Raw genomic sequence first — 22,938 nt, 5'->3', positions numbered from 1 at the left:
CTCCCCCTGAGCCACCCAGGGTTACTTCTTCATTCAAATACAGAGGTGTGCAAAACAGGTGGGGTCCCAGCTACACCTTGAGGGGGTAGGAGCAGCGCAGACCACCCCCTAAATCTGTTCTCACCACCTGGGGGGAACCATCCACAACTGCTCCCACCACTAAGGAGATTACCCACACAACCTCCTCCCACAAGCACACAAAAACCACTAAATAGGTGAGAATTGACTTCAAAGCACCAACTGCCTTATATATAGTCAGCAGAAGCCCGGCAACAAATTAAAGGCAGATCAAAAATTGCAGAGCATAGTCCCAGGCCCCATGGTCCACAATTAAGTTGGCTCCCCACACACATATCAATGGTAGGACCCCTTTCGACTCTGGGAACCTCAGCGTGGTGAAAGGGTCTAGTACAGTACTTTATAATAGTGTATGACTGTGGTGTGGGTAAATTATTTGGTGCAAACTGCGGTGTGGATAAAATACTTTGCACGCAAACCATTTTGAAATTGAATATCCTCCAATAGTGCAACTGAATGCAAATTTTTTCAAGCGTTTTGCGTGCGTTTTAATGCATTTGCGGTTTGCATATACAAAACACATATGCGTTTTGTATGCGTTTTTCATGCATTTTACAATTGCGTTTTATGCAAATAACTAGGAAGACAACAGGAAGCGGATATACATCACAAAACAATTTTTTTAACAAAAACGCATATAAAAATGCATGGAAAACGCATGAAAAACGCATACCATTGCGTTTCCATTGACTTGGAATGTGCATTTTAGATGCATTATTGCATATCATGCAACAAAACTAGCGTTTTTGAAAACGCATGCATAGTAAATAGAGATGGCCCGAACGGTTCGCCGGCGAACGGTTCCCGGTGAACTTCCGGGGGTTCGCAATCGCGGACGCGGAGAACCGCAAACTTTTGCGGAAGTTCGGTTCGCCCCCATAATGCACCATTAGGGTCAACTTTCACCCTCTACATCACAGTCAGCAGGCACATTGTAGCCAATCAGGCTACACTCCCTCCTGGAGCCACTCCCCCCCTTATAAAAGGCAGGCAGCGCCGGCCATTTTACTCACTCGTGTGCCTGTAGTAAATAAAGAAGGGACAGCTGCTGCAGTGCAGACTCTCTCATAGGGAAAGATTAGTTAGGCTCTTGTAGGCTTGTTAGCTTGCTCCTTGCTGATTCTTATTGCTAAAATAGCACCCCACAACAGCTCTTTTGAGAGCTAATCTTGTTCTTGTGATCTATTTTTTTTTCTGTGTGTCCCACTGACACTTGTGTTGCATAGACAGCCTTGATAATTCATTCTGTGTGTGTACCACTGCCAGGCCCAGCACATTCAGTGACTACCTGTGTGCAGGGCCGGATTTGTACTCTTTACCGCCTAAGGCCACTGTCACCAGCTGCCCCCCTTCAGTATAGGTAGCAAGATGACCCCTCCCCCCTTCCCTCTAGTATAGATAGCCTGATGACTCCCCCGCCCCCTTACCTCCAGTATAGATAGCCAGATGACTCCCTTAATCCCTCTTTTTCCCAACCCCCCTTTCAGTATAGGTAGCCAGATCACCTTCACACTGCAGCAGCCATCAGTGTCACTTATTTCTCCACTCATCTCCAGTGCAGAAGCTTCCTCTTCCTTTCCATCTCCTATGCTGCCCAAGTCCATAGCCGTCGGCCACAATGCAAGCGTCCACAGAGAGTGAGGTGTCTGCTGCACAGGCGACTAGCAGCGGAGTACCGCAGTCAAGCGTTCGCCTGATCTCCCTGCATTGCAGCATTTGCAAGCTTACAAATGCTGCACCAGTTTATACTGCTGCTTTGGTGCCCTTGTTCCTGTGGTGCCCTAGGCCATGGCCTAGGCGGCCTTGGCCTAAATCCGGCCCTGCCTGTGTGTGTGACAGTTGCACATTGTAATACCCAGTACTGCATATACCTACCTACCTGTTGTTCACAGTGCACCCACCTACCTACGTGAGCTGAGCGCACGCAGTGTCACTGAGCCTGTCCGCTACCTGTCTGTGTGTGACAGGTGCACATTGTAATACCCATTACTGCATATACCTACCAACCTGTTGTTCACAGTGCACCCACCTACCTACGTGAGCTGAGCGCACGCAGTGTCATTGTGCCTGTCCGCTACCTGTCTGTGTGTGACAGGTGCACATTGTAATACCCATTACTGCATATACCTACCTACCTGTTGTTCACAGTGCACCCACCTACCTATGTGAGCTGAGCGCACGCAGTGTCACTGTGCATGTCCGCTACCTGTCTGTGTGTGACAGGTGCACATTGTAATACTCATTACTGCATATACCTACCTGTTGTGTTCAGTGCACCCACCTCATCACTGCATATACCTACCTGTTGTGTTCAGTGCACCCACCTACCTACGTGAGTGCACGCAGTGTGATATACCACTCTGTGCATACCTGTTAACTGCACCTAACTTCCTCCTCCTGCTCTGATTCTGGCACCCCACTTAACACTCAGTCGGCCTCACCACCAAAGTGCCATCACCCCAGGGCTCAGCGTCAGCGGTGTGGACATTTTTTTTTGTGTCTGCCTCAGATGAGAGCAATGCCATCTGTACTCTCTGCCACCGAAAATTGAGCCGTGGAAAGACCAAGACCCGCGTAGGGACAACTACCTTATGAAGGCACATGATTACAGACCACAAACTGCAATGGGATGACCACCTGAGGAAAAGCAGCACGCAAAAGCAAAGCCACACACCGCAGTGGAAAATACCAGGCTGCAATTTTTTCTCAAAAAAGGCGATACCTAAACTGTGCCGTGATGTTGAAAGGCAAGTGGTGTTATCTCTGGCAAACAGCGTTGGGTGAAGAGTCCATCTGACCACGGATGCCTGGTCTGCAAGGCACGCTCAGGCCTGCCTGAAGACTAAGTCAGTCCCCACACACAGCATCTCTGCCTGCACGCCGTGTGACTGCCTGCCCCAAGACTAAGTCTCTCCCCACACAGCATATCTGCCCGCAGGCCGCTTGACTGCCTTCTCCACCACCACTAGTGATGGGCGAACATCTGGATGTTCGGGTTCGGGGTGGTTCGGCCGAACATGCCCCCGATGTTCGGCATGTTCGGGCCGAACCCCGAACCCAACCCGAACATGTCCCTTTGGGGCCCCCTACAGGGTCCCAGCATAAAGGGAGAGCATGCCCCGAGCGCGCGGGGGGGGGGGGGGGTTCGGAAATGCCCCCCACCCCTCCCCGCTAAGCTCTCCCTTTTGCCGGTACCCTATAACGTTAAATTTAAGCCCCCCAAAAGTACCTGAGGAGGAGGGCAGGAAGCGGGCAGCCGGAGATGCTAGGCGCTAGTACCATCTGGTACTTCCGCCCTCTCTTGACGCACTTCCTGTTTACATTTGAAGTCGCGTCAAGAGAGCGCAGAAGTTTAGCATCCAATGTGATTTCTGCCCTTAAAATGCTGCTTCGTGTCCAATCCGGATTTTTCCCGGGGACTTTTGGCGTGTATCCCACTCCGCCATGCCCCCCTCCAGGTGTTAGACCCCTTGAAAAATCTTTTCCATCACTTTTGTGGCCAGCATAAATTTTTCTAGTTTTCAAAGTTTACCTCCCCATTGAAGTCTATTGTGGTTCGCGAACGTTCGCGCGAACTTAACTTTCGCGGGAGGTTCTCAAACCAAAAATCGGAGGTTCGGCCATCTCTAATAGTAAACGCATATGCGTTTTTTCCTGCGGCCCCTAGACTTCCATTAGCGGCAAAAAACGCTGTGTTTTCCGCAACGCTAGCGTTTCTACTAAGTGTGCACCTAGCCTAGAAGGAGATAAATATGTCAGCCTCCATTTCTCTCTCACTCCTGGGCCCATATGAAATTAACTTTTTTCCTGAGTTTTCTCCTAAGGCCTGGTTCACACTGCAAGAATTTTTTAAGCGCTAGTGATTTTAAACGCTCTTGCAAATGCAATGCTATGGTTTTTTTTTTTCAAAAAGCATTACATTAGCAAGAGCTTTTAAAATCACAAAGCACTCAGAAAAGCTCTTGCAGTGTGCACCAGCCCTAAGGTCTCATTCACACTAGAGTGCTTTGCCGGCGATTTTGGCAAAACGCTCAAGCGCTAGCGCTTTTTAAAGCGCTAGTGCTATAATACCCTATGGACCCATTCTTACTTGGGTGATTTACGTTAATCGCCTGCGATCGCTTTTCAGTGCTATAGAAGCGCTAAATGCGATCGCGGGAAAATTGCTGCAGTGTCCAGTGATTTTTCATGTTAAATCACGGAAAAATCACTCCTGCAAGCTTTGCGCTTTTAAGTAGAGATGTGGCGAACTGTTCGCCGGGCGAACATCTCTGGGTGGTTTACTACTTCCGGGTCGCTCTGACCCGGAGTAGTACGCCTGCACTGCCCGGCGCCGGCGGAGCGCGTCCTAGATCGCGCTCCTGTTGCCGGGCACTCTCTGCGCATGAGCGTGACGTCGTTCATGACGTCACGCACATGCGCAGAAAGTGCCCGGCAACAGGAGCGCGATCTAGGACGCGCTTTGCCGGGCAGTGCAGGCGTACTACTCCGGGTCAGAGCGACCCGGAAGTAGTAAACTCCCCAGGGATTCAGAGATGTTCGCCGGCGAACGGTTCGGGAACCGTTCGCCACATCTCTACTTTTAAGTGTGAAGGGGCCTTAGTGATATTTTCAAACTTGTCAATTAAAAGCCAACCAGCAATCACCAACAAGAAAGAAAATACATAAAATAGTTTTGATAATACTTTTTTACCTACTTTTTGGTGCTAATAGTAAAGTACTTAAAAGTTATTCTCAGGAGAAAAAGCTAAGTGCATATGGGCCCTTGTGTCCTTTGATCATAGTAATCCTCTTCATCAAGTACAAATCATTCTCCCCAGATCCCCAAGAATTCTTTCTGAGATTTCTCAGAAAAGAATTGTAGGATTGTTGCTGAGCACTGCATGCTCTCCCGCAGAGGAACACCCCTTGGGTCTGCCCCCATCTACATCACTAACTCTGGGGTGTTGCGTTACGGTGCTCATACGTGGTACAATTTTCCATTTTTTTCGGTTAGATAATTCAGTTTGATTATTCCATTAGATTGAATATAAAGATTTTTCTAACATAACCGATTGGATTTTTATCGAAAACACTGGAAAATGTTTATTTTTTTGATCGGAAAAAGGTTACTTTTGACCTTCATTTGATTCGATTATTTTAGTCAAATATATGGGAAAATCAAACATTTCTATTGTACCGTGTATGGATACCATTAGACCGATATTGGCCTACACCACAGGTGTCAAACTCAAATGCGACCCGCCTTGATATTCTGTTTGGCCTGCGAGAGCTTAAAATATGCATGATTTTAAGCTGTGAAAGGACAGCACACTGCCTCCCCATCCAGAGGGGAACACCAGTGACAGTGATTCTGGTTGTAGCATTCTCAGTTTCAGCAGGGACACAGTAACAATCCACGCGGCCAGGGAAATTTGTATAGAAACTTCTCTCTCCCTCTCCTGCTAACACACACCCTTTTGTTCCGTGGCACCCTCTCTCCATGGTGCAGAGTAGCGCAGCGGAGCAGTGTAATATTTACTTACTCCAGCGTTGTATGGGGACTTTTCTGTTCCTCCCGGCAGCTGAACGCTGTGCAGACTGTGGGTAGGTGGAGTGTGGGTTGAGGGATATCATAAAATTGGCGGATTGGTGGAATACTCATCTCTTATTTCCCAGTCAGGACACTGAAATCAGTAAATCTGACAGGAATGGTGGCTTTTTCCCAATGTCTTCAAAACAAAAATAAAAGCCATTGCCAGTACTCATTCTGCTGCTTTGGCTGCACTTTCATTATGCACTTATTCCCTCCTCTGCCTGCAGTCATCTAGTACTTGTTCCTGCACAGCCACCCAGCATTTAGCTCCTTCTCTGTCGGCATAGTCTTACAACATCTTTGCCTTCAGTCCCTAGCACTTTTCCATTCTGTGTCCAGCCATTCAGCACCCATCCTGTTCTCTGCCTTCACTTCAATCATCAAACACTCATCCTCTTCTCTCCCTGACCACCCACCCAGCACTTATTCAGTTCTCTGCCTTCCCAACCATCAAACACCCATCCTCTTCTCTGCCTGCACAGCTACTCAGCACTCATCCCTTCCTCTGCATGCACAGCTCCCCAGAACGTAATCCCTCCTCTGCTGCACAGCCACCCAGCACGTATCCCCTTGTCTGCCTGCACAACCACCCAGCACTAATCCCTTTCTCTGCCTGCACAGCCACCCAGCACATATTCCCTCCTCTGCCTGCACAGCCACCCAGCACGTATCCCCTTCTTTGCCTGCACAACCACCCAGCACTAATCCCTTTCTCTGTCTGCACAGCCACCCAGCACATATTCCCTCCTCTGCCTGCACAGCCACCCAGCACGTATCCCCTTCTCTGCCTGCACAACCACCCAGTACTAATCCCCTTCTCTGCCTGCATAGCCACCCAGCACTTGTCCCCTCAACAGCCTGCATAGCCACCCAGCAGTAATCGCTTTTTCTGCCTGCACAGCCACCTAGCACTTATCCCCTCCTCTGCCTGCACAGTCACCCAGCAGGTATCCCCTCCACGGCCTGCACAGCCATCCAGCACTTATCCCCTCATCTGCCTGCACAGCCACTCAGCATTTATCGCCTCCACTGTCTGCACGGTCACCCAGCACCTATCCTCTCCACTGCCTGCACAGTCACCCAGCACGTATCCCATCCACTGCCTGCACAGCCACCAAGCACTAATCCCCTTCTCTGCCTGTACAGCCTCCCAGCACTTATCCCCTTCTCTGCCTACATAGCCACCCAGCACTTATCCCCTCCTCTGCCTGCACAGCCACCCAGCGCTAATCCCCTTCTCTGCCTGCACAGCCACCCAGCACTAATCCCCTCCTCTGCCTGCACAGCCACCCAGCACTTATCCCCTCCTCTGCCTGCACAGCCACCCAGCGCTAATCCCCTTCTCTGCCTGCATAGCCACCCAGCACTTATCCCCTCCTCAGCCTGCATAGCCACCCAGCACTAATCCCCTTCTCTGCCTGCACAGCCACCCAGCACTAATCCCCTCCTCTGCGTGCACAGCCACTCAGCATTTATCCCCTCCTCTGCCTGCACAGTCACCCAGCACGTATCCCCTCCACTGCCTGCACAGCCACTAAGCACTTATCTCCTAATCAGCCTGCACAGCCACCCAGCACGTATCCCCTCCTCTGCCTGCACAGCTACCAATCACTTAACTCCTCCTCAGGCTGCACAGCCACCCAGCATGTATCCCCTCCTCTGCCTGCACAGCCACCAAGTACTTATCTCCTCCTCAGCCTGCACAGCCACTCAGCACTCATATACTCCTCTGCTTGCATAGCCACCCAGCACTTATCCCCCTCCCACTGCCCGCACAGTCACCCAGTACTTATCCCCTCCTCTGCCTGCACCGCCTGCCAGCACTTATCCCCTCCACTGTCTGCACAGCTAAACATTACTTATCCTCTTCTCTGCCTGTACAGCAACTTCACACCTTGTGTTTATAATAAATATAGAACTAAGAACACACAGGAGTTCTTTATTTTCTAGATAGAGCATTCAGAGATTTGACATTTTTTTTTTTAAATATTGCTTTATTAAAAAAAAATAAAAAAATCCAGAAATATTTACAGAAAAAAAAGGATTTACAAAATAAACCTATATACAACAGCATAAAATAAAAGTAAATTAAATGTAAAAACATTACAACAAGAGCTTGAGTCTCTAAACTCTCAAAGGTGACCCGCAGTAACCCTCTTGGGAGTGTTGGTAATCTGCCCCCCCCTCCCTTGTAATGGGCTGCCCCGGGTTGGTTGTAGTGGAGAGTGCACTCACCTATCCGCTGATGCACCTCCTCCTGTGTCTTCTCTCCATCGCCGCTGGGAGGCTGTATATCGTGACCAGGTAGCACGCATGGAACCACACACATGCCGTCAGGTCACGGGGTACAAGCACCTTGGCAGCATTGAGGAGAAGATGCAGGAATGCGCTGGCAGATAGGTAAATGTGAGCTTCGCTGCAACACTCTACACAGCCCGGTGGAGCACACTTTACATGGAGGGGGGGGGGAGACACTGGCCGGGGATCCATCGGTCATCCTGAAATTGAATGCTGTTACCGCTGCACACCCGACCGCCCCCTTTTGACTGAGGTTTATATGTTTTGAGTGATCAATTTCTGCAAAAATTTACCAAAATTAAAATTGGGCGGCCACATTGCAGCATCGATCTCCTGGAGATTGAATCATAATGATTCTGCCAGGAAAATCTAGTAATGTAGGGGCACCTTTACAGAGTTGATCCAATACTTTGAATTTATGACTTCTCCAGGTCAGCCTAAGTCTGGAACTTGTTACATCTGGCACACACAATTTAAATTTCCCATCAGATCGATGAGTCAATTGACCGTTTATGGCATGTCTGATCTGTTACGGATCAAGAAAAGGATACATTTTGTGCAGTACTGATCAGAAAATTGTTCCCTTCGATATGACAGAAAAATTGCATCGTGTGTATCAGCCTCATTCTGGGAATACACAATGTGTTTTTTCATTCGATTTTCCGTTCGATCAATTTTCGATTGGTTTTTCCGCTCGATTCTCTTATCTTTTCCTTACCAATTCATTTCATTCACTTATATGAAAAACCGAACGGTAAAACAATCGAAAGTAAGATAGGACATGTCAGCAATTATCGTTTGAACCATCTATCTGCCGAAAAAACACATCGTGTATTCACAGCATTATGGGGTAAACAAGGAACCTTATCTATTTGTTGTACATACCTCACAACACTGAGAAATTAGAAAACACTAGGTAATTCCCGGAAGAGTTGATCCAGGGATTTATCTGAATGCCATCAGGAAGGATTTTTTCCCTTTAAATAAGGGCCCATTTCCACTGGCACGGTTACCGCGCCAAATCGACAGAGTTTCCCCGCAGGCAAATCGTGCGGGGAAACTCTGCCATAGTGTACAATGGCACCCGCCAGCCGATTGGCTTGCGCTAGTGATTCAGTTGACATTTCCATCCGAAATGGTGCTGGAGGCTGCAAATCCCATAGCCGTGCACGGCACAGCTGATGGGATTCATCTGTGTATCCGCGCACCAGGAAATGACGCCGCGTGGGTGTGTCACAAGTAGAAACGGGCCCTAAAGGCTATTTGGCCCAGGTCTTGTAAGGTTTTGCGCGTCCCTGGATCAACTGGGATATGTGCGTGTTCAGGATTTATTTTTTGTTGTTGCTGTTGGTTTTTTTTTTGGTTGAACTTGATGGACTGGTGACTTTTTTTTTTTTTTTTTACCAAACTATGTAAGTATCCTTGCAAGAACCCTTTTGATGTCCTGTTGTAACTAATGTAACCTAATGACACTTATTTATGATATACAGTATTATCAGCAGCTTTCCTTATGGTGCTGCATATGCATTTGTGAGATTAAAATAAAAAGTCATAGTCACATAGTTACATAGTTATTTTGGTTGAAAAAAGACATACGTCCATCGAGTTCAACCAGTACAAAGTACAACTCCAGCCTGCTCCCTCACATATCCCTGTTGATCCAGAGGAAGGCGAAAAAACCCTTACAAGGCATGGTCCAATTAGCCCCTAAGTCAGATACTCACCTATGGAGAGGGGAGGCTCTGGATCTAATAGAACCCCTCGTTCCAGCACTGTCACTCCCGTTCAAATCTGACACTATGGGCTTTGTGAGCATCAGAGTGTGCTCATGCATGCGCAGTACGTAGAGGCCAGTTTTCGGGAGCACACAGGCTTCTGCTGCCTTCAGTGGATACTCAGAGCCATACTCCAATTGGTCGAAAAGCTCTTATGGAGGTGACAATGCTGGATAGAGGGGACGGTGAGAGAAACGGGAAGGCTGTATGGGACCTGGGCCTTGATTCATGAAATTGCGTTAATATTACTGCGCATACACAGCCCACAGTAATATTTCAAAGTGCATGGAAATATTTCAGTCTCGTGCAAGCGTAACTACTGCGGGATACGATCGTAGCATGACCAGGGTACTCCATGATTGTGGCCACGTGCATTATAGTAACACGCGCATTACCATAGTAGTGGCTGCACTAATGGAGTTCTGTGGTCGTGCTATGAGCGTATCTCATGGTAGTTACATGCGCATGCGACAGGAATACTACTGCAATTTCATGAATCGAGGCCCCAAAGCCTTCCCTCTCCATAGGTAAATATCTGTTTTTTTTTTATTTTAATTTCACTTCACATAACCTTTAAAAGGGTTTATTTGACATGCTTCCTGAATACGAGTTCTTGTTAACTCAAGATAAAAAGAATATGAAAAATGATTAATAACAGGAAATTCCACGGTCTCCATCAGCTTTTCTCCACATGGCGTACGTTTTAAGTTTCCTTTAAGTGTAAAGCATTTCCCACACCCTAAACAGGAAAAAGAACGCTAACCTGTATGAGTTTTCTGGTGTGCAAGAAGGTTTCTTTTGTCAGTAAAACATTTCCCACACTCTGCACAGGAAAAAGGACGCTCACCTGTGTGGCTTCTCTGGTGTTTAAGAAGGTTTCCTTTATCGCTGAAACATTTTCCACATTCCGAGCAAAAAAAAGGTTGCTCGCCTGTGTGACTTCTCTGGTGAGTAAGAAGGTTTCCTTTATGTGAGAAACTTTTCCCACACTCTAAACAAGAAAAAGGACGTTCACCTGTGTGAATTCTCTGATGTATAAGAAGATGACCTTTCTGAGTGAAACATTTCCCACACTCTGAACAGGAATAAGGTCGTTCACCTTTGTGAATTTTTTGGTGTCTAAGAAGGGAAACTTTCTGACTGTAACATTTCCCACATTCTGCACAGGTATAAGGACGCTCGCCTGTGTGATTTTTCTGGTGTCTAAGAAGATCTTTTTTCTGAATGTAACATTTCCCACACTCTGAACAGGAATACGGACGGTCGCCTGTGTGATTTTTCTGGTGCCTAAGAAGAGATCCTTTCTGGCTGAAACACTTCCCACAGTCTGAACAGGAAAAGGGCCGCTCACCTGTGTGAACTCTCTTGTGTTTGAGTAAGGATACTTTCTGAGTGAAGTATTTCCCACACTCTGAACAGGAATAAGGATGTTGAGCTGTGCGATTTTTCTGGTGTCTAAGAAGATCTCTTTTTTGAACATAACATTTTCCACATTCTAAACATGAATACGGACGTTCGCCTGTGTGATTTTTCTGGTGTCTGAGAAGATCTCTTTTCTGAATGTAACATTTCCCACACTCTGAACATGAAAATGGACGCTCGCCTGTGTGACTTCTCTGGTGTGTAATAAGATTTCTTTTGTCAGTGAAACATTTCCCACACTCTGAACAAGAATAAGGACGCTCGCCTGTGTGAACTCTCTGATGAGTGAGAAGGGATATTTTCTGACTAAAACATTTTCCACACACTGAGCAGGAAAAAGGACGCTCACCAGTGTGGATTCTCTGATGTCTATGAAGGGTTCCTTTGTGACTGAAACTTTTCCCACAATTGCAAATTGATAGTTGAAGCTTGTGTGACTGTGTCTTCTGGTGATTAGCTATGGATGCTTCAAATTTGCTGCATTCAGCATATTCAGTTTGTGAATTCTCAGAAGACTCCTCACCACTAGATGGAGCAGTTCCACTATCTGCATTGTGACCCCTGTGATGTGTATTTACGATAATAGTTTTTTTTTCTGGAGAACATTGTGTGAAGCCATTATCCACTGCAGTATCATCCGGAGATTTCACCGATTTCCTCCTGACATGGTGTCCCCCTACTGAAGGGAAAATGTTACTGATAGTCACCAATGTTATTGAGCTCTATCATAGACTTGGCATAACAAAACTAGTCATTCTTATGTCATTTAAGGGGGGTGGACCTACCTCCACCTCAGCTTAGCTAAGTTATACTGAGGAATAAAGTTGGGTCTTTCATATGGTGTACTGTATTTCCTCCTCATTTGTTGGTGCTATCTATGATGTTATACAGAGGAATGGAGATGGGCCTTCCATATGGTGTACAGTATCTCCTCCTCATTTGTTGACACTGTGATGTTATACTGAGGAATGGAGATGGGCCTTTCAAATGGTGTACAGCATATCCTCCTCATTTGTTGGTGCTATGATGATATACTAAGGAATGGAGATGAGCCCAGTGCTGGGCCGAAATTACGCATTAGCGTAATTACGCATTGTAATTCACTACAAATGCACCGTAAGCGTTACGTGTAAGGTTACGGTATTACGCGTAATTAATTACGCGTAGACCGTAGGGTTACGTTTTACGCGTAACAAATTACGCGTAAGACAGTAAACTCCCATTGAAATTACACAGTCTGCCGTAATCGCGTAATATTATATTACGCTCCCGTATAATATAAAAAAGCCGCCGACTTTAAGGGTTAATAGCAAAGCCCCCTTAAGTGCTAAGAGCCTCAAATTTGGAGAATATATTAAGGAGATCAGAAGGAATAAGAGGAAAAAAAAATTATTCAAAAAGACCTTATAGTTTTTGAGAAAATCGATGTTAAAGTTTCAAAGGAAAAATATATACATTTAAAAACCCGCCGACTTTAACGGTTAATAGCAAAGCCTGCTTAAAATTTAGGAACACCAAATTCACAGGGTATATTAAGGGGATCAGTGGGAATAAGAGGAAAATCGATTTTTAAGTTTCAAGGGCGAAAATGTCTTTTAAATGCGGAAAATGTCAGTTTTTTTTGCACAGGTAACAATAGTGTTTTATTTTCATAAATTCCCCCAAGTGGGAAGAGTTTTACTTACTTCGTTCTGAGTGTGGGAAATATAAAAACAAAACGACGTGGGGTCCCCCCTCCCAGACCTCTTTAACCCCTTGTCCCCCATGCAGACTGGGATAGCCAGAATGCGGAGCACCGGCCGCGTGGGGCTCCGCACCCTGACTATACCAGCCCGCATGGTCCATGGATTGGGGGGTCTCGGAAGGGGAGGGGCAGCCAAGCTTTCCCCTCCCCCTCCGAGCCCTTGTCCAATCCAAGGACAAGGGGCTCTTCTCCACCTCCGATGGGCGGTGGAGGTGGAGGCCGCGATTTCCTGGGGAGGGGTTCATGGTGGCATCTGGGAGTCCCCTTTAAAAAGGGGTCCCCCAGATGCCCACCCCCCTCCCAGGAGAAATGAGTATAGAGGTACTTGTAGTACCCCTTACCCATTTCCTTTAAGAGTTAAAAGTAAATAAACACACAAACACACAGAAAAAGTATTTTAATTGAACAAAAAACATAACCACGAAAAAAGTCCTTTAATATTCTTAATTAACCATTAATACTTACCTGCCCCTTTAAAAGCCAGTTCCCACGCAATATCCTCGGAAATATACTAATCAGTTACAATGTAACAAAGTTATTACAATGTAACAACTTTGTTACATTGTAACTACGCCGCACCCGACGTCACTCACCGCCGCCGCCGCCTCCGCGTCTGTGCTGCAGGACCCGACAGAGCTCTGAGCTATAGCTCAGAGCTCTCTAAGCATCTTTGTATTTGGGCTCCAAGGAGCCCCATTGGTCCTTAGCAGACCAATGGGGTTCCTTCTGATTTGAAGGAACCCCATTGGTCTGCTAAGGACCAATGGGGCTCCTTGGAGCCCAAATACAAAGATGCTTTCAAGAGCTCTGAGCTAATATAGCTCAGAGCTCTGTCGGGTGAAGGGACGCTAAGTCCCCGCCGGCTCCGCTGCCCTCCCCGCCTCTCCCACATGTCACCTATATACATGCTGGCACCCACGGGTGCCAGCATGTATATGAGTGACAGGTGTGGGCGGAGTGGACGGCGGGAGCCGGCGGGGACTAGCGTGTATGCGGCGGCCGGCGGGTGAGCGGCGAGTGACGTCGGGTGCGGTGGTGTTACAAAGTAACAAAGTTGTTACATTGTAATAACTTTGTTACATTGTAACTGATTAGTATATTTCCGAGGATATTGCGTGGGAACTGGCTTTTAAAGGGACAGGTAAGTATTAATGGTTAATTAAGAATATTAAAGGACTTTTTTCGTGGTTATGTTTTTTGTTCAATGAAAATACTTTTTCTATGTGTTTGTGTGTTTATTTACTTTTAACTCTTAAAGGAAATGGGTAAGGGGTACTACAAGTACCTCTATACTCATTTCTCCTGGGAGGGGGGTGGGCATCTGGGGGACCCCTTTTTAAAGGGGACTCCCAGATGCCACCATGAACCCCTCCCCAGGAAATCGCGGCCTCCACCTCCACCGCCCATCGGAGGTGGAGAAGAGCCCCTTGTCCTTGGATTGGACAAGGGCTCGGAGGGGGAGGGGAAAGCTTGGCTGCCCCTCCCCTTCCGAGACCCCCCAATCCATGGACCATGCGGGCTGGTATAGTCAGGGTGCGGAGCCCCACGCAGCCGCTGCTCCGCATTCTGGCTATCCCAGTCTGCATGGGGGACAAAGGGTTAAAGAGGTCTGGGAGGGGGGACCCCACGTCGTTTTTTTTTATATTTCCCACACTCAGAACGAAGTAAGTAAAACTCTTCCCACTTGGGGGAATCTATGAAAATAAAACACTATTGTTACCTGTGCAAAAAAAACTGACATTTTCCGCATTTAAAAGACATTTTCGCCCTTGAAACTTAAAAATCGATTTTCTCAAAAACTATAAGGTCTTTTTGAAAAAAAAATTTTTCCTCTTATTCCCACTGATCCCCTTAATATACCCTGTGAATTTGGTGTTCCTAAATTTTAAGCAGGCTTTGCTATTAACCGTTAAAGTCGGCGGGTTTTTAAATGTATATATTTTTCCTTTGAAACTTTAACATCGATTTTCTCAAAAACTATAAGGTCTTTTTGAAAAAAATTTTTTTCCTCTTATTCCTTCTGATCTCCTTAATATATTCTCCAAATTTGAGGCTCTTAGCACTTAAGGGGGCTTTGCTATTAACCCTTAAAGTCGGCGGCTACCTAACATTGATCCATGCGTCAACTTTTCCGCTTGGCAGCATAACCTTACGCATTAATTGCTAGTAGGATTTTACGTGTAAGCCAATAACGTAATAACTTGAATTACGGTATACTTACGCGTAATTGCGTAAGTGCTATGCGTAATTATAGACATGTACCGAAATTGAATGTCTATGCCGTAAACGTAATTTCGTAATGCGTAATAGCGTAAAATTACGCGTAATGATCCGTAAGCGTAGCTTTCTCCATTACGACCAGCACTGGATGAGCCTCTCATATGGTGTACAGTATCTCCTCCTCATGTGTTGGTACTATGATGTTATACTGAGGAATGGAGATGGACCTTTCCTATGGGGTACAGTATCGCCTCCTCATTTGTTGGTGCTATGATGTTATACTGAGGAATGGAGATGGGCATTTCACGTGGTGTACAGTATCTCTTCCTCAGTTGTTGGTGCTATGATGTTATACTGAGGAATGGAGATGGGCCTTTCGTATGGTGTACAGTACCTCCTCCTCATTTGTTGGTAAAATGATGTTATACTAGGGAATGAAGATGGGCCTTTCATATGGTGTACAGTATATCCTCCTCATTTGTTGTACTATGATGTTATACTGAGGAATGGAGATGGGTCTTTCATATGCTGTACAGTATCCCCTCCTCATTTGTTGTGCTATGACGTTATACTGAGGAATGGAGATGGACCTTTCAAATGGTGTACAGTATCTCCTCCTCATTTGTTTGTACTATGATGTTATACTGATGAATGGAAATGGACCTTTCATATGGTGTACAGTACCCCCCCCCCCTTCATTTGTTGGTGCTATGATGTTATACTGAGGAATGGAGATGGGTCTTTCATATGCTGTACAGTATCCCCTCCTCATTTGTTGTGCTATGACGTTATACTGAGGAATGGAGATGGACCTTTCAAATGGTGTACAGTATCTCCTCCTCATTTGTTTGTACTATGATGTTATACTGAGGAATGGAAATGGACCTTTCATATGGTGTACAGTACCCCCCCCCCCTTCATTTGTTGGTGCTATGATGTTATACTGAGGAATGGAGATGGGCCTTTCATATGGTGTACAGTATCTCCTCCTCATTTGTTGGTGCTATGATGTTATACTGAGGAATGGAGATGGGCCTTTCATATGGTGTACAGTATCTCCTCCTCATGTGTTGGTGCTATGATGTTATACTGAGGAATGGAGATGGACCTTTCATATGGTGTACAGTATCTCCTCCTCATTTGTTGGTACTATGATGTTATAGTGAGGAATAGAGATAGATCTTTCATATGGTGTACAGTATCTCCTCCTCATTTGTTGGCACTATGATGTTATACTGAGGAATGGACCTTTCATATGGTGTACAGTATCTCCTCATCAATTGTTGGCACTATGATGTTATACTGAGGAATGGAGATGGACCTTTCATATGCTGTACAGTATCTCCTCCTCATTTGTTGGCACTATGATGTTATACTGAGGGATGGAGATGGACTTTTCATGTGGTGTACAGTATCTCCTCCTCATTTGTTGGTGCTATGATGTTATAGTGAGGAATGGAGATGGGCCTTTCATATGGTGTACAGTATCTCCTCCGCATTTATTAGTACTATGATGTTATACTGAGGAATGGAGATGGGCATTTCATATGGTGTACAGTATCTCCTCCTCATTTGTTGGCACTATGATGTGATACTGAGGGATGGAGATGGACTTTTCATGTTGTGTACAGTATCTCCTCCTCATGTGTTGGTGCTATGATGTTTTACTGAGGAATGGAGATGGGCCTTTCATATGCTGTACAGTATCCCCTCCTCATTTGTTGTGCTATGATGTTATACTGAGGAATGGAGATGGGCCTTTCATATGGTGTACAGTATCTCCTCCTCATTTGTTGGTGCTATGATGTTATACTGAGGAATGGAGATGGACCTTTCATATGGTGTACAGTATCCCCTCCTCATTTGTTGGTGCTATTATGTTATACTGAGGAATGGAGATGGACCTTTCATATGGTGTACAGTATCTCCTCCTCATTTGTTGTGCTATGATGTTATACTGAGTAATGGAGATGGGCCTTTCATATGGTGTACAGTATCTCCTCCTCATTTGTTGGTGCTATGATGTTATACTGAGGAATGGAGATGGACCTTTCATATGGTGTACAGTATCTCCTCCTCATTTGTTTGTACTATGATGTTATACTGAGGAATGGAGATGGACCTTTTCATATGGTGTACAGTATCTCCTCCTCATTTGTTGGTACTATGATGTTATACTGAGGAATGGAGATGGACGTTTCATATGGTGTACAGTACCCCCCCCCCCCTTCATTTGTTGGTGCTATGATGTTATACTGAGGAATGGAGATGGGCCTTTTATATGGTGTACAGTATCTCCTCCTCATTTGTTGGTGCTATGATGTTATACTGAGGAATGGAGATGGACCTTTCATATGGTGTACAGTATCTCCTCCTCATGTGTTGGTGCTATGATGTTATACTGAGGAATGGAGATGGACCTTTCATATGGTGTACAGTATCTCCTCCTCATTTGTTGGCACTATGATGTTATACTGAGGGATGGAGATGGACTTTTCATGTTGTGTACAGTATCTCCTCCTCATGTGTTGGTGCTATGATGTTATACTGAGGAATGGAGATGGGCCTTTCATATGGTGTACAGTATCTCCTCTGCATTTATTAGTACTATGATGTTATACTGAGGAATGGAGATGGGCATTTCATATGGTGTACAGTATCTCCTCCTCATTTGTTGGCCCTATGATGTTATACTGAGGGATGGAGATGGACTTTTCATGTGGTGTACAGTATCTCCTCCGCATTTATTAGTACTATGATGTTATACTGAGGAATGGAGATGGGCCTTTCATATGGTGTACAGTATCTCCTCCTCATTTGTTGTTACTATGATGTTATACTGAGGAATGGAGATGGGCCTTTCATATGGTGTACAGTATCTCCTTCCGCATTTATTAGTACTATGATGTTATACTGAGGAATGGAGATGGGCCTTTCATATGGTGTACAATATCTCCTCCGCATTTATTAGTACTATGATGTTATACTGAGGAATGGAGATGGGCCCTTCATATGGTGTACAGTATATCCTCATTTGTTGTGCTATGATGTTATACTGAGGAATGGAGATGGGCCTTTCATATGGTGTACAGTATCTCCTCCTCATTTGTTGGTGCTATGATGTTATACTGAGGAATGGAGATGGGCCTTTCATATGGTGTACAGTATCTCCTCCTCATTTGTTGGTAAAATGATGTTATACTGAGGAATGGAGATGGACCTTTCATATGGTGTTCAGTATCTCCTCCTCATGTGTTGGTGCTATGATGTTATACTGAGGAATGGAGATGGGCATTTCATATGGTGTACAATATCTCCTCCTCATTTGTTGGTGCTATGATGTTATACTGAGGAATGGAGATGGGCCTTTCATATGGTGTACAGTATCTCCTCCTCATTTGTTGGTACTATGATGTTATACTGAGGAATGGAGATGGGCCTTTCATATGGTGTACAGTATCTCCTCCTCATTTATTAGTACTATGATGTTACACTGAGGAATGGAAATGAACTTTTTGTAGAGTCAGTCAGGTATTTTTTTAAGTTTAGTAAATTCTAAACTTTTTTTATTTGAATTTTGTAAGCAAGAAGTTTGCAATTAGGATGATACCATGTATTGGCTAACTACAAAAAAAAAAGAGTCGGGGCATGTAGGAATAGAGTCTGAAGAAGGCTTATTAGCTGAAAGCTTACTCTTTTCTTTTAAGTCATCAATAAATTGTATCATCTTTATTCAACACTTCTTGATTATAAAGATATAAAAACAGAGATTTACCCCAGCCTTTTAGCTCTTCTTCCTTATTTTTCCTTGTGATTTCGCCCTCTTCTATAGATTGCTGTTCCCCTTTTATGTATGTATCTTCTTCTTCCACTTTAATTATTCGCATCATTTCACCGTCCTCCATGGACTGCTGATACAGCTCTTCCTTGTCCTGTTTAATTGTCCCCATCATGTCACCCTCCTCCATAGACTGATGATCTCCCCTCACATATGTGTCTTCTTCCTCTTTAATTGTCCTTATCTTGTCACCCTCCATACTACTTCTCTGATCACTCTTTGCATACATCTCTTCTTCTTCAAGCTTTTCATATTCTAGTTTTTCTGCCTAAACAAACAAAATGATGATATTGAAAAGAAAACCTTCAAAGTGGAGAAGAACATAATGTCATACAGTATAAAGTCTCTTTAGAGATCGAAACCGTCAATTCCATATACCTGATAGTGGTGGGGGGTGGTGGGATCTTCCTGTGGACAATCTTTGGAATAAAGAGGACCCGTATATCTCTCTGGTGGGTTTCTGGTGCTGGGTCCACCTGTAGGAAACACACTGATTGAATACAAGTCTATGTGATTATCAGATGATGGGGGATCTAGGTGGACCCTCCATACTGCTCTCTCCTTTACAAGAAATGAAAGTCTCCTCTTACCCGGTGATGTGAAGGGCGGATGATTCTCCATCATGGTGTCCTTGTAGAGGTCCTTGTGTCCTTCTAAATGCTGTCCCTCCTCCATCACATCTTCCTTCACCTTCACTGTTGAAAATGTCTTCTGATCTTCCATCCCAGTATTCTTCTCCTGATCTTCTGTGCTTTCAGATGTTCCCCCTCCTCCTGTAGTGCAGGGAATTTGGAAAAAATGAGACCAGATACAGGATAGTGGTTCAATTGTAATAAAGTACAGAGATCACTGATCCCTTCCCATCATCTCTGCCTGTGGGAGGGGTTTCACCACAATATTAGCCCTACAGAGCCGTTTGAGAAAAGGTAAAGATTTCTCATGGAAAAGGGGGTATCAGACACTGATTGGGATGAAGTTCAATTCTTGGTTACGGGTTCTCTTTAAGTCAAAATAAAAAAAAAATCAATTTAACTTACTCTGCAAAAAAACAACAACAAAGAAACAAGGTTTGTTAAACTGATTTTTTATTTTTATTTTTAGATTTCCTTTACTCTGCAGTTGATCATCAGGCTTATGGGGGTCAATGGATCCAGATATTTGTGAAGATGAAACGGAGCCCTAGGCTATGTGGTAGATTTGACTCACCCTTTGGTAATCTGAGGTTGAGAGAGGTCAGAGAATGTGGGCTCCTTGATATCCACTAGGCCCTAGGCACCTGCCTAGTTTGTATTATGGTATAATGCTGGAAGCAATACCTTCTTGATTTTCCAACAGTCAGCAAGTCCCCACATATCCTTCCAATGACATATACCACAAGTACCAGTATGTTCCTCCAGCTGCATGTCCTACAAACCCCTTAATCCCCCTCCTGCAGCATGAACTACAAGTCACATGACCTATCAGCTACATGTAATATTCATCTCACCATGTTCCTCCACCACATGTACTACAACTCTCAGAATGACCTCCAGACATATGTACTGCAAGGCCCAACATGTGTCTCAAGTCATCTATACTACAAGCTCTAGCATACCCCTCCAACCACATGTACTGCAAGTCTCAGCATTCCTCAGCATAGCCCTGCTGCCACATATACTACAAGACCCAGCATGCCCCTCCAACCACATGTGGAGTGGATATTAGAGTGTAAAGCTCCTGTGGTGCAGAAATAATGAGAATGGATCAGTGATCTCTGTACAGTGCTGTGGAATATGTCAGGGCTGTATTATTGAATAATAATAATAGTATGGCTGTAGTGAGGACATTAGAGTGTAAGCTCTTGTGGTGCAGAGACTGCTGGGAATGGATTGTTGAATTCTGTACAGTGCTATGGAATATGTCAGAGCTATATAATTGTATCATAATAATAATAATAATAATAATAATAATAATAATAATAATAATAATAGTAAGTGACTGTGGTGAGGACATTAGAGTGTAAGCTACTGTGATGCAGAGGCTGATGGGAATAGATCACTGATCTCTGTACAGCGCTGTAGAATATGTCAGAGCTATAAATGTATAATGTTAATGGTGTGTAAAGCCTGGTGAGGACATTAGAGTGTTAACTCCTGTGGTGCAGAGATGGATGGGAATGGATCAGTGATATCTGTACAGCACTGTAGAATACGTCAGAGCAATATAAATGTAGAATAATAGGGTGTGACTGTGGTGAGGACATTAGAGTGTAAGCTCCTATGATGCAGAGATGATAGGAAGGGATCAGTGATCTCTGTACAGTGCTGTGGAATATGTCAGAGCTATATACATGTATAATAATAACAGTGTGTGACTGTAGTGAGGACATTAGAGTGTAAGCTCCTGTGGTGCAGAGACTGATGGGAAGGGATCAGTTATCTCTGTACACATAGCAGCAGTGATGGGGATGAGTGGATACTGATTGTATATATAAAATATCTTATTACCTCTGCTGCCAGCTCCAGGAATGGCTCTTCTCCATTTCCTTCCAACTCGCTTCTTATTCTGAATTTCCTGTGTTTTCCCCTCCACCTCCATTGTTGGTTAGTGTGTTGTCGCCACCTTGTGGAGAATTGGGGCACTGCAGGTAACATTACACTGGTGTAACGTCAGAACTAGTTTTACTTATTTTACTTGTTGACGGTTTCGATAAAACACATAAAATATAATCTAGGAAGCAGCTGACTATAGGTTGTATCTGGAGAGCCTAAAGATTAATCAAACTGTAACTGGCCATCTAGATTAACCATCACCTACAAGAGAGAGAGAGCAATGGAGGAGAGGAGTGCAGTGGCGTACCTAGGGCATTTGACACTCGGTGCAAGGAATTATAAGACCCCCCCCCCCCCCACACACACACACACAAAAGGAAAGGAGCGAATACGGCATACTAAGCACGCCACATCAGGTAATGCCAGGTATAGGTGCCACCAGTATAGCTAATATAGTTGCTCCAGTAAAGGTAGCATAGTTTACCCCAGAATAGGTAGTATAGTTGCCCGTAGTATAGTTGCCCCCAGTATAAGTAGTATAGTTGACCCCAGTGTATGTAGTATAGTTACCACCAGTATAGTTAGTATAGTTGCCCCAAGTGAAGGTAGTATAGTTGCCCCCAGTGAAGCTAGTATAGTCGCCCCCTAGTAAAGTGAGTATAGTTGCCCCAAGTATAGCTAGTACAGTTGCTCCCAGTGTAGGTAGTATAGTTGCCCCCAGTGTAGGTAGTTTAGTTGCCCCCAGTGTAGGTAGTACAGTTGCCCCCACTGTAGGTAGTATAGTTGCCCCCAGTATAGCTAGTATAGTTGCCCCCAGTGTATGTAGTATAGTTGCCCCAGAGAAGCTAGTATAGTTGCCCCCAGTGAAGGTAGTATAGTTGCCCCCAGTATAGTTAGTACAATTGCCCCAGTGTAGGTAGTATAGTTGCGCCCAGTGTAGGTAGTTTAGTTCTCCCCAGTATAGCTAGTACAGTTGCCCCCAGTGTAGGTAGTACAGTTGCCCCAGTGTAGATAGTATAGTTGCCCCCAGTGTATGTAGTATAGTTGCCCCCAGTGTAAGTAGTATAGTTGCCCCCAGTGAAGCTAGTATAGTTGCCCCTAGTAAAGTGAGTATAGTTGCCCCGAGTATAGCTAGTACAGTTGCTCCCAGTGTAGGTAGTATAGTTGCCCCCAGTGTAGGTAGTTTAGTTGCCCCAGTGTAGGTAGTACAGTTGCCCTCAGTGTAGGTAATATAGTTGCCCCCAGTATAGCTAGTATAGTTGCCCCCAGTGTATGTAGTATAGGTGCCCCAGAGAAGCTAGTATAGTTGCCCAGAGTGAAGGTAGTATAGTTGCCTCCAGTATAGTTAGTACAATTGCCCCAGTGTAGGTAGTATAGTTGCCCCCAGTGTAGGTAGTTTAGTTCTCCCCAGTATAGCTAGTACAGTTGCCCCCAGTGTAGGTAGTACAGTTGCCCCA

The 22,938-nt window shown here is 45.1% G+C and overlaps 1 protein-coding gene across 1 annotated transcript; it reads right to left on the bottom strand.

The window, feature by feature from the left end:
- Positions 1-7,693: 7,693 nt before the first annotated feature.
- On the bottom strand, positions 7,694-21,508 carry LOC137534939 (zinc finger protein ZFP2-like). Its single transcript, XM_068256666.1, has 5 exons — positions 21,437-21,508; positions 19,541-19,723; positions 19,329-19,426; positions 18,888-19,218; positions 7,694-11,827 (listed from the first exon to the last, which is right to left on the bottom strand). Exons 2-5 carry the CDS (start codon positions 19,671-19,673, stop codon positions 10,485-10,487), a joined length of 1,905 nt encoding a protein of 634 aa, XP_068112767.1. The 5' UTR covers positions 19,674-19,723; positions 21,437-21,508; the 3' UTR covers positions 7,694-10,484.
- Positions 21,509-22,938: the final 1,430 nt, after the last annotated feature.

Source organism: Hyperolius riggenbachi, chromosome 10, assembly GCF_040937935.1.
Source record: "Hyperolius riggenbachi isolate aHypRig1 chromosome 10, aHypRig1.pri, whole genome shotgun sequence".
Classification (NCBI taxonomy): Eukaryota; Metazoa; Chordata; class Amphibia; order Anura; family Hyperoliidae; genus Hyperolius; species Hyperolius riggenbachi.
Note: the sequence above shows the minus strand (reverse complement) of the source record. Positions and strands in the feature narration are given on the sequence as shown.